Source organism: Papilio xuthus, unplaced genomic scaffold (assembly GCF_000836235.2).
Source record: "Papilio xuthus unplaced genomic scaffold, Pxut_1.1 DF826923.1, whole genome shotgun sequence".
Classification (NCBI taxonomy): domain Eukaryota; kingdom Metazoa; phylum Arthropoda; class Insecta; order Lepidoptera; family Papilionidae; genus Papilio; species Papilio xuthus.
The window spans coordinates 1,458,335-1,470,409 of NW_013531726.1; the positions used below are offsets into that span (position 1 = coordinate 1,458,335).

Genomic DNA, 12,075 nt, shown 5'->3' on the forward strand with positions numbered 1-12,075 from the left:
ATCGCGTTTCGTGTTGATTTTTAAACAATTATTATTTTATCGTACATATAACGAATTGTTAAATAATTACTTAACTGCTATTTATTACAGGGCTTTCATGACTAATTTATCTTTAAACTGCCACCGCTGTGATGGATATTCTTTTTAATTTATTTTATACAACTTTTGTGCAAATTTGTATATTTTTATTCATAAAACCTTCTGTTGCTATTTAATAAAAGATTAGTAATTTTGCCAATCCTGGAAACCAGTTCTTATGATGTTAGGGAAAAACGATTTGAAAGCTTTGGCTATTCAAATACGTTACAAGCTTTTAATTTTTATAAGTAAACATTTAATTCGTTTATGTTGTGACATTTTGTTATGTAACATGAAACATGCGAAGGACAGAGAAGCGAACGTATCTGGAAATCACCGGATTCTCCATACTGATAAAATGAAAGTGAAATCATGAGAGCGCCGTGCAACGTTTCCGCAAGTCGCGGCGCCCGTTCGGCCCCGACGTGCCGTTTATTATCAACTTCAATATCGTTATGATGGGATGCATCTTTCATAACTACATCCGTTTCCATATATTGTGCACGAATGGATTTTTAATGTTGTCAAATCTGTCAAAATAAATACACGCGAATACAAAAGCCAAAACACGCCTTACCTGCAAGGCTTTTTGTAGACTTTATTTACATGCTGACCCCTATTTTATCTATATGAATACATTACTGTGAAATTTTTCTTATTCTCCATAAGATCCTTCACTCCATTAGCTCACTTACTGATTTATATCTACTTAATTAGGAAACAATCTTTACTTCACTGCTATCGGGTTGATATTTTTTTATTTGGAAGAATAAAGGTTGGATGGAACTCTTAGTACTTTGTGCCAGATATTTCTACATCTCACGCACTTAGTAAAATGCAACTCTTTGAGGTGCAGTTAGTACCTTCGCTTTCCCTTTCGATCAGCCCCTTCATGCAAATCATACTTAGGTTATTGCGATGAATATTTCTGCCTACCATAGGAAATGCATGCGAACAATTAAACGGCCCGATTTAGAGCTCGTCTTATTATAATAATAATGCGGTTATAAAATTTTACTCGTTATTATCAAACGCCGCAATGTAAAAAGGTTTACGTAAATAAAGCGCCTGATACATTTTTCCATCTTTACATCGTAGGCATATTTTAGCTCTTTTTATTTCTTAAGCGACACGATACATCTTTCAGCAATCTCGAGATCTATCTTGTGATAATCCAATTTTTAACTTAAAATATGATCAAGCAATCATTTGATTTCAGTACTGATACTTTTTGAATATGAACTTCGAAGATATATGGATATTTCGATGCTGACAACGATTTTTTCGCTACAACCATTCTCATCTCTCTTCATAGTTATCAATTTTTCATCATCTTATTACTTACATATGGAGACAACGAATATGCGCCCTGGACCTTTAAAGCACATTTAAAGCTTTATAAATATGTATCCGTGATCAAATAATTATTTTATTGCGCAAAGTACAAGGCACTACAAGAAAAAAAATAGAAAGCCACGGTACATATTTTTATACAAATTCGTTCTTTTTCTCCACCGCCATTATAAACCTATTTATGCAGAAAAAGAGTAGAGCTGAATCTCCACATTATAACTGTTAAATCGTGACTAACAAAATCAACTACGCAACTGTAACGGTATAGTGGTTCCGGTTTCATTTTTTTATGTATTTCTAAAAATGTGTCGCCAATATAAATCTTAAGTGTTGTGAAGTCCAAATTATAATCGGCTAACACGTACTGATATCAAATTATCTAGACAAGGGGTCGTTCACATTACTACCAGCCTTTGTCAACGACTACGTCCGCGCGGAATTACAAAAACAATAATCTAGTGATAATGTAGCTTTCTAATGATTTTTTTTAAATAGGTCCAATAGTTTTTGTTTGTTATATAAAATCTTCCCTCTTGCATATAGATTTTCGGTTTAGATTACTATATACCTCACTTAGCTCTTAATATTTGGCTTTAAAGTACCGTTATAAAGGCATGGGAAGTCAATAAATGGAATGGGGTCTTAGCATTCAGTACTTAGGAACTACTATCGAATCATCAAACTATTTCCCTATTCCGTTTACAAAAACGAATCCAACACAGATTTTTGCAGTAGTACAAATTATATCGCAGTTATAATTCTGTAGAGATTAAATGGGAATAAAAAATAAAAACCCTCATAATTTTAGAAAATATTTTATTTAAATAAATATGAGATAAATACCTTATTATTAAACTTACCTGCAGCTGAAAGTTACTTGGCAATCGAGTTAAACTCCAGTCACCACGATACCATCATGAAAATAAATTGAAAACATATTAGAACCAAACAAAATAAAAACAGGAAAAGGTTGGAAATGTAAATAAATGTAGGTAAAACTTTAGAAATATCTTCTCTACAGCAGTGACACTTGTACTGACAAATACTTCGCACTAAAACTTTATTTTACTTACGAGAAGATTATATTTTTCTAAATCTGTGTGGAAACTTGTATTTTTATACCTTTTTCTTATTTAGTCCGTGACAGTTTCTAAGGAATATGCAACATATCAGAAACTGAACTACATCTGAAATTGCCTTTGAGAAAGAATTTCTTTCCAATACTAGCAACATTGAAAGTGCCTAGCGACAGACGTCATAACTCTGCACAGGGCAGTGCCCAAATATATTGCCAACATCTGAACAATTTGCCTGTATCGTCCTAATTCAGCCGGTTTCCGATTTCTATTAAATAACTTTATAAATTGTATTGTTGAAAAAGAAAACTAAAGTGCTTACTCCAATACATCTACGCTTATTTATTCTATTTTTCAAACATGTTAGCGGCTCGGAACAGCGCAAGTGTCGCCACGCAGATCATTTTAGGTGTGGTGTGACGGTGCATAAGTGATGAAAGGCGAGGTGTAATGCGCAGTTGACCTTGAGTCGCCAAAAAGAAATGAGAGACATGAGTACTCGTTGGGCCCAACTCCACAAAGCATTATTTCTTTTCAATTATGGAATCCCATTATTCATGTAACTACATAATTATAACTTACGCCAATTTATCAGGATTGTCAAAAACTACTAGATTTGGAAACCAGTACAACGTATAAATGACGGTTTACGATATAAAACAAACTACAGAATCTTACAACGTATTCATCTCTTAGCTGGAGGAAACGCGCAAGCGTCTACTACTATTGGACTATAGAAAACGAAAACTAACGCACTAAGATTAGAATTGCTAGTTTATAACGATGTTAGTAGCTTCGTCTAGGTTTAAAAGCCTCCGTACCAGGACAGGACAGCTGGCTGTTGATCGCAAGAATTCTGTTGCTCTGAATCGTTCATTATATTTAGGCAGTCCTACTTTGTCCTACCAAGAGTCGGATGAGTCAGACATAAAACAAATTACCTATGTACTTACTATTTAGTCTGCGAGCGTCGATTTCTTGATAAAACCTATTTATTTGTAAAGCGTACCTTGGAATGCTACATTTAAACTTTTACTAGATGATAGTTTCAAATTGTAGGAATAAAATCGACGTAAGTTTGTGCAGTTGCATTATTATTCGCTGTTTTTTTTTATAGCAAAGATATTTTTATAGAGCCTTATGCACAGGATAGGTAGTAGGTAAATAAGAAAATCTATTACAAACCTTTTTTATATGTCATGAATGATATTATATGGAAAAATGTGACTTCTGTGTTGCATATTTGTGTATAGGTTACTTTTATTTTATGGAATGGATGTTGAAGGTTTTTCTCATTTCAAATTGAGTTATTTGAGAAAAAACCTAGAGAACAATGAATCAAGAATATTAAATTTCCCTTTAATTTTTGATTTACACTGACCCTAAAAGAATCGAGTCTTCTTACTAGCAAAAACCATTAAAATAGGCTTCACAATACAGTTCCGAGCTACTTTTTGAAATCAAGCTCATTTCTCAGTTCCATCAGATTCGAAATCATTAATTTACAAACGTAAAACATGGAGGTCACAATTTTTATTTAAAATGTTATGTCAGCAAGGACATACACTACAAATATCTTAATTTGAAAAAAAAAAACTGCATCACAATAAGACATGCAGCAACAACGAGAAATAAAATAAAAAGGTATATGTACAAATCTAAAGAAACAACCCTACAACTTTTGTATGAAATTTTTATTTATACATTTAATTATCCTATAAGTCATAACTGGACTATACCTAAAATTTCAAATAACATCTATTTGAGAACTTAATACTGAATAAGTCAGAAATTAAAAGTAATCATGATCTATTTCTTATTCTTAATTCAACTTAATGTTCATTTTATTAACCTAGCATCATTAAAGGGACTTGAGTCATTACATATTAATATCCTATGTTGTACTTAAATATCTGTATAAAATGTTTTCACAATCTATGTAGAACCTTAAAAATATGTCACGGTAAGTACCTAAAGTACTACAATAAATAGAAGACCAAATTACATCAGTACATATTCTATAAATAATCTATTCATATTTGTCTAAAGATAACGAGCTTCAAACTAAGGTTAATCGGTTCCTGACGGCTTCTCCTAGGTGGTCTCGAGTAGACCAGAGGTGTAACTAGTGCTCCGGAGCGTACTGCCTACACTAGCGGACACGAATACTCTGCTCTACTAGTGTACTTAGCACGAAACCTAGAGATTGAAAAAATTTATCAGTCATATACCAAAATACAAAAACATCTCCATAGCATTAATTAACTACCAGATACGAAAGTAACTGTCTTCCTAAAAAGGCTCCTAATTACAATTAATGCTATGTAGTAATCAACCTAAAATTAACTAAGTAATCAGTACTGTATAGATAAGTATCATGTATGAGTCAACTCTTATAGATTTAGTGCTTGTTTAAGTGCCATGTATTTTACTTTGTCCTATAAAATGGTTGGTGTGAGTGAATAATGTATGTTTATGAATTTTTGTGACATAACAAAAAGTGTCTTACTTACATGTTTTAGAAGCGTCCACCTCTGCCTTGTCCCCCTCCATAGTTCCCCCCACTGCCATAGCCACCTCCACCACCCCCTTGGTTCATGTTGTAAGGCGCAGCTCTGTTGTTGCTGTACTGCTGGTTCCTAGTGGGGCCACCACTGTAACTCTGTTGGCCATAGTTGCCAAACTCCTGATTGCCACCCCAACCACCACCACCGCCTCCTCTTTGGTTCCCACCACCATATCCCCCACTGCCCTGGCTCCCTCCCCAACCGCCCTGGTTGTTATCCCATGGGTTTGAATTGTTCCATCCACCTCCTTGGTTGCCTCCATAGCCACCTCCTGTACAAAAAATTTGAAATTTTATTTGGTTAACAAAATTTTAAGAAACTAATGAATGATAATAATCATACCAGAATTACCCCAATTATCATTTCTTCTCTGTCCTTGTCTGCCGCCACCACCACCTCGCTGGTCAGAGCCATCTTTAGGCAGAGCTTTTTTAACATCTAATTGTTTCCCATTAATTTTATGAGGGGCATTTACTGTAACAAACATTACAAGCTGTATTTTTACTTCAAATAAAATTTAAAGAACAATTAATTATGACTTAAATATTAAAATGTTTGTTGACTTGTGTACCAGATCTAACCTGTGGAATAGTAGCCTGGTATAGCTTTAATCAACAATTTAATCTCCACAGTTAGAGAAGCCAAACCTGGACATTGGTATTCCATTTTGGGGCAAAACTGTGGCAGTCAAAGTTAAAAACAGATTTAAAATAATCAATAAAATTAGACTTACAGCAAACTTTGTCTACTGGGTCATAGTCATCAAATTCAACGAATCCGAAACCACGCTTCTTTCCAGTAGCTTTATCAGTGACAATGCTAACATTCTGTACATTTCCGTAATTAGAGAAATATTCTCGCAATTGATCTTCAGTGTGGTCATCTTTAATTCCGCCGATGAAAAGTTTTCTAACTGTAGCTCCTGCCTCGGGATTTTTAATATCCTGTCTAGCTACGGCACGTTTTGTTTCCACCACGCTGGAAAATAAAACAAATTATTGTTAAACACACGTTTGTTAATTGCTTAGCACGTTAAAATACAAAATAAGGTCATGTCGACTCCACAGAAAATGCCACGTGTACAGTTCAACGAAACATTCACCAAGCAGTGTCTTTTAGTTTATGCAGTGTAAAACGATATGAAAGCAACTAATTAAACTTTCATATAGCTGGACTGCAATAAATCGGGTTTATAAAATAAATTACAACGCTGAAGTTTAGCTTACCGTGAATCAATTGTATGAGGCCTATTGTTCTGCGCATCGTCAACCATGTGGGCTTTGGAATAAGTAATAAAGCCGAAACCACGAGACCTCTTGGTCTTCGTATCTTTCATAACGACGACGTCCACGATTTCGCCCCATTTCTCAAAATGTGCTTTTAAAGATTCATCAGTCGTTCTGTAATTTAATCCCCCGATGAAGATTTTACGATGAACTTCGGGTTCCTCCTGTAATTATGGCGACCATTACAATCAACAACAAAATGGCGGATGGCGTTGATCGAAATTCAATCGTCAAATTTATTGAAACTACAGTAATTTATGATCTACAAATGTTAAAAACACAATCAATTAAATCAAACAACCTAATTAAATGATAAACAATGAGTAAAAACGTTACAGAAAATATTGTTTTAAGACGCAGATATTATGGCTGAGTCATAGCCGGTAGCTATAATTTATACTCACATAACCATCATCTCCATTTTGCTGCGGCCTCATTATGAAAAGCTTGATAAATGGAGTAGCGAAATAAGAAGACAACAAAACAATTCAAATAACTTTTTAGCGCAAATTAGAAAACTCCCAAATTACGATTAAACACTACCGTTACAAACCGACGCCACGCTAAAAAGAAAGAAATTGTAGAGTAGCGCGAGGGAGTGCGACGCTCGACGATCGCTTCCTGTGCAGTGTGACCAGATGTATATTAAGGATTCTACCAATACTTCGTTTAAGTTTTGATCAAATAAGCTCTCTTTTCATCATAAAAGCTGACAGGTAGCTGCTTAATGATGTAATTTTTAAGAAATTATGCAACTATGAGTAAAATCATTTCTTAAAACAAAATAACTTTTAGGATATTTCCGAATCTGGTCACATTGTTCGTTACGTGGCGCTGGAGGAAGGAGGGAGTTACAAAAGTAGGAAAATGAGTAGAAAACAATAAGCTTTCCTGGCAACTTCATTTGCGTCTTTTAAAAAGATATAAAATCGATAATGTGTAATCGTGGTTCGTAGTACTGATGTTATATGGAAAATGAATATATTGAATAGAGATTAAAACATATTCTTAGCTAAAAGAAATTACTAAATAAATTTTAAAAACTTTATCACTTTTTGTTTTGCGATATTTATTATTCTTGATTTTGTCGTTTTTGTCTGTGTCGATTGAAAACTGAAAGAATACAGATTATGCTAAAGTGATAAAAGAATATGGATGTTTATTATTTACTGTCATTCTCATTTCTCTGTTTCTGATTTCTGAGTAAAAGAGTTGATTGAAATTCATGCTAGATATATTTAATTAACTTACTGGAACTAAGTATTTAAGTTTAAAATTTAATAGCTATATTCCAAAATGAAGCATGATAGTAGTGGTGGTGGTGGTGGTGACGAATATGTAAGTGAAACCTATTTTTTTAATTTATTTAATACAAGTGAATGCTTTATCAACCGGTTACAGACATGTATGAAAAAGCTAGAGTTATTTTTACCAGGGACTAGTGAATAAATACGAAGCATTCTTACTCGTTAAACATTATACAGATTTGAATGTCGTGGCACGATCTTTTAAAAATCTGTGATGAATCTTGGACTCATCGAATCTAATAAATAAACATTTTCGACCGCTTTAGTGCTTGTTACCTTAATATTAAAGAAGCAGTATAAACTAAAAAAAAGAAAAAGTCACCAATTACTTTGGTTCTTTATTTTTTCTAGTTACAAATATTTTTTTTCTATTTGTTGTCTAAATCTAAAGGCACAAAACTTATTGCAAAGCAAACAGTAATAATAAAACTGTATTAGTAAGCCCTACTGCCTATAACATTTGAAGTTCTTGTAATTTCCCCCTTATAACTAGTAATATATTAGAATGTTTGTGTCTACATTACTAATATTATAAATGCAAATGTTTGATGAGGATGGAAGGATGTTTGTTTGCGGGTATCTGTGGAACGGCTTAATGGATCTTGATGAAATTTGGCACAAATATAGAATATAATCTGGAAGAACACATGGGCTATTTAATTTTTTTTTAAATTCAGTGTGGATCTATGAATAAATTCTATTTAATGTATTTGACTCATATTCCTTTTTAATTATTTCAGGAAGAACCTGAGCATTTAAGAAAGTTGTTTATTGGGGGCTTAGATTACCGCACTACTGATGAGTCCCTCAAAGAATTTTATGAGCAATGGGGTGAAATTGTAGATGTTGTGGTTATGAAAGATCCTCAAACAAAAAGGTCCAGAGGATTTGGGTTTATAACCTATTCAAAGGCTCATATGGTGGATGATGCTCAGAATAATAGGCCCCATAAAATAGATGGCAGGTCAGTAATTTTATGTATCCATCTGTTTGGTCCTTTTTCAAAAAATTCTTAACTTTCTTAATTGTAAGTCAACTTACATATAGCTTAGTATATATTTTTATGTTCCCTTTTTTCACATTTTCTTTTTTTTCCTGAACCAGACTTTATATATTGTACTACCAAAAGCTTTGAAGATTTGAGGCCTCTATATTCATGTTTCTTATTTCAGAATTGTTGAACCCAAAAGGGCTGTGCCCAGGGAAGAGATTAAAAGACCTGATGCAAGTGCAACTGTTAAAAAGTTGTTTGTGGGTAATTTAAAACAAGATATAGAGGAGGATGATCTCAGACAACATTTTTCTTCATATGGTAACATTGTCTCCGTGACTATTGTAACTGAAAAGGGTTCGGGGATTAAAAGGGGATTTGGTTTTATTGAATTTGATGATTATGATCCAGTTGATAGGATATGCTGTAAGTTATTTTACTTAGTTTTTATGAAAATTACCAATATATATAGCTACATAATTAACTATTACTTGTTTTTTTTAGTAGACCAGGATCATAAAATTAATGGCCGACTTCTAGATGTTAAGAAAGCATTATCAAAATCTGAAATGTCAGGAGGGGGCAATCGTCGCGGTGGTGGCAGGTTTGGCGGTCGCGGAGGCGGCCGAGGTGGCTGGAACAATCGCCAGAATTGGGGTAATGTCTTGTTTTCATTTATTTTAATTTTTTTATCCATTCCTGTCTAGAAATAAATAGTCATTTAGTTATAGAAAATACACTCTTAGTACAAATAGTGCTTACGCAAGTATTGAAATTTTTTTCTTCTAATATTTTTAGGAGGTGGATATAATTCAGGTTATGGTGAACCAAGTAGCTGGGACAATCCGAGTCCTTGGGAATCAAATAACTCACAAGAGTCATGGGATAATCAAGGGTATGACGATCAGAACTGGTCGCAGGATAACTTTGGTGATGGATACCAACAAGGGTTTAGCGGAGGCCCCATGAGACCCAATTACAACACACAGAGGCAACAACCTTATAATACAGGTAATTGATAATGATTTACACACTTTTTGAATAACCATAGCAAAGATGAAAGCAAAAACTTGTTCAGATTGTCTGAAACTATATATCAGGTAATAATAAAATTTACATATGTCTTGTAAGAAAGTTGAGAACTTTAATGATTTCAGTGCCTATTACTAATATTATAAATGTTTAAATTTAGATGAATGTATGTTAGAAAATATCTCCGGAGCAGCTCAACAAATCTTGATGACATTTGGCATGGATGTAGAATCAGTCCTACAAAAGTAATCTTAGACTGCAGATGTTGATTGAAAAATAAAAAACAAGTCAAAAATAATGTTTTTTCTATCTAGGCGGTGGTGCTGCCACTAGCGGTGTTCAGAACTACAGCACAGCGTCAGGCGGCAATCAGCGTAGATTCTAAACCTTTCCCGATGTCTTCTTGTAAGTACATTTACATTTTCATTGTGACAATGCACAGATTCTCATACAAACATTTCATTTATTTTACATTTCTTGTAAATATATGAAATTTAGTCAGTTTTCCCGAAATGTTTAAGTTACAATTTTAGGTAGCTTAGAATTATAAGATTTTTCAGAGTTTTTTTATCTTTAAAAGGTAGTCCGCAATTTTTCTAAATTTTTTACGTATTTTTAAATATATTTTTTTTACGGGATAAATGTAAATATTTTGATATTATATTATCCATAAGTTCTATGAAATAAGCATTTATAAAGTTATTGTTTTTTCATTTATAAATCTAAAAAATGAAAATAAAATGCATTATTTTAACAAATTGTGGTAATTCAATGGCGACACTTCAATTGGCGAAGCGTTTTCTTTAAATACACTTGCGAATTATAAATATATGCGAATTTTTGTAATCGTAATAATTCATAAAATCAATACAAATGTAACAAAGGTTTTATAAAACGCAACGCCCAATGAATTCTCGTCAAATAAAGACTGATGAAAATATTTTTAATGCTTAGGTGTGAAGTAACGCATATTTGAAGCTAGGCAGGCGTAATGTAGACAGGCGCGCTCTGGCCGCCTTGAGGCACAAGCGGACTTAGGAAAGGACCACATTACATAATACGTCATATTTTACATATTATATCCTAAACTACACTAAGGTTTGCTCACAACAAGGTACTGTGCAGGCAAAAGATACTATTTTTAATTTATAATTTACATATTAGCACTTACACAATTTTTATATGTGATATTCAAATTGTGTGACATCCGTTCACTGCCATATTTTTTCTATGAGGCTTTAAAGAGATTTTGGTATTTTAGTTATAAGATTTTTTTTTCTGAAATATTCACTAAATTGTTGCTACAAAATGATTATTCTGTGTTAAATGAGATTCAAGTTGACATATTTTTTATTTCTAATGATCGGAAACATTCCAAAAAAATTACTCGCTTCGAAAATGGTTGTTTTAAGTTTAATATAAAAAAATACATGTTGTTTTTTTTACATATAATGAGCATTTATTATTAGGATTAAGAATACTGTCCTGTTATAAAATATGTTAATATTTTATGTTTATCACATATGAAAATATATAGATAGGCCTTTAGAAATAATATTTACTAAGGTGAAAGGAGTGAAGTGTGAACACCAATTTGTAGTCTTTGGAACACAAATGAAGAGGAAAAGACACCAAAGAAACACTATCATGGAGATTAGGGGTAAATAAGGATTGTAAGGTTTTCTGAACATAAATCGATTTTATAAGTGTGTTTTAAAATTTCCAAATATCAAAAAAGTACTTGAGATAAGTTGTTATAAACCTATTTATGATTTATAAAATTGTCATTACATATATCCATGGGCATTGCCAAAGGTGGGAAAGATAGAGTCAGCTGCCTCCCTCTTTAGAGTATTAAAAAATGGAAAAAGGGTAAATAAGTAATAGATAAATAAATGCTTAATTGTAACACTCATTTACATAATAATTTAAGAGCCTTGGCTCCACATTTAGGATATAAAAACTACTTCGAATGAGATATTATTTGTAGCTGTCTCCTCTGCCCCCTAGACTTAGCTTAGACCATCAGCGGGTGACGTCTATGCTTACATTATTAATAGCAAATATTGTGTCCTCTTAGGTCTATCTATATGTTTGAGTTTTCCTATTTGAAGTGTTATAAATGTTTGGTTAGATTATATAAATATGACTAAGTCAAGGGACTAGTATTTTTTAGTTATATACCAACTTTATAAATGTATAGAATTGAACAGTTCCTGTTGTTTGTGTGCAATATTAAAATTAAATGAAAACTATTTTCCATGGATATTTCTATGCGGTGGACAAGTCTCTGTTTGTGGAAACGACCATGGTAAGTTTAATTTGCTGAATAAAAATTATAAAATTATATTTTTAAATGTTTTATTTCAATACTTATCCAACTAC

At 32.8% G+C, this 12,075-nt stretch overlaps 2 protein-coding genes across 4 annotated transcripts; one reads left to right on the plus strand and one right to left on the minus strand.

Annotated features, from left to right (window-relative positions):
* Positions 1–3,841: 3,841 nt before the first annotated feature.
* Positions 3,842–6,983, minus strand: LOC106122531 (heterogeneous nuclear ribonucleoprotein 87F-like). Of its 2 annotated transcripts, none has more exons than XM_013318548.1 (6): positions 6,765–6,983; positions 6,301–6,524; positions 5,808–6,052; positions 5,417–5,548; positions 5,021–5,345; positions 3,842–4,706 (listed from the first exon to the last, which is right to left on the minus strand). In XM_013318548.1, the coding sequence occupies exons 1-5, from the start codon at positions 6,795–6,797 to the stop codon at positions 5,026–5,028; spliced, it is 954 nt and encodes a 317-aa protein (XP_013174002.1). In that variant the 5' UTR covers positions 6,798–6,983; the 3' UTR covers positions 3,842–4,706; positions 5,021–5,025.
* Positions 6,984–7,488: 505 nt separating this feature from the next.
* LOC106122607 (heterogeneous nuclear ribonucleoprotein A1, A2/B1 homolog) lies at positions 7,489–12,039 on the plus strand. Of its 2 annotated transcripts, none has more exons than XM_013318677.1 (7): positions 7,489–7,698; positions 8,408–8,631; positions 8,840–9,084; positions 9,166–9,315; positions 9,457–9,669; positions 10,005–10,095; positions 10,645–12,039. In XM_013318677.1, exons 1-6 carry the CDS (start codon positions 7,657–7,659, stop codon positions 10,073–10,075), a joined length of 945 nt encoding a protein of 314 aa, XP_013174131.1. In that variant the 5' UTR covers positions 7,489–7,656; the 3' UTR covers positions 10,076–10,095; positions 10,645–12,039. The 2 variants fall into 2 exon arrangements, with proteins under 2 accessions (XP_013174131.1, XP_013174130.1); XM_013318676.1 differs by having other exon boundaries at positions 7,490–7,698; positions 9,163–9,315.
* The last annotated feature ends 36 nt before the right edge of the window (positions 12,040–12,075 follow it).

What these genes read in the sequence shown, in the direction of transcription:
- LOC106122531 (XM_013318548.1), bottom strand. Translation starts at nt 6,797, where the DNA reads ATGAGGCCGCAGCAAAATGGAGATGATGGTTAT. An exon ending in AAAATGGAGATGATGGTTAT is followed by an intron (nt 6,525 to 6,764) that starts GTGAGTATAAAT and finishes CCATAATTACAG; the next exon opens with GAGGAACCCGAAGTTCATCG. An exon ending in TGATAATTGGGGTAATTCTG is followed by an intron (nt 5,346 to 5,416) that starts GTATGATTATTA and finishes TTTTTTGTACAG; the next exon opens with GAGGTGGCTATGGAGGCAAC.
- LOC106122607 (XM_013318676.1), top strand. Translation starts at nt 7,657, where the DNA reads ATGAAGCATGATAGTAGTGGTGGTGGTGGTGGTGACGAATAT. An exon ending in GTGGTGGTGGTGACGAATAT is followed by an intron (nt 7,699 to 8,407) that starts GTAAGTGAAACC and finishes TAATTATTTCAG; the next exon opens with GAAGAACCTGAGCATTTAAG. An exon ending in CCCCATAAAATAGATGGCAG is followed by an intron (nt 8,632 to 8,839) that starts GTCAGTAATTTT and finishes TTCTTATTTCAG; the next exon opens with AATTGTTGAACCCAAAAGGG.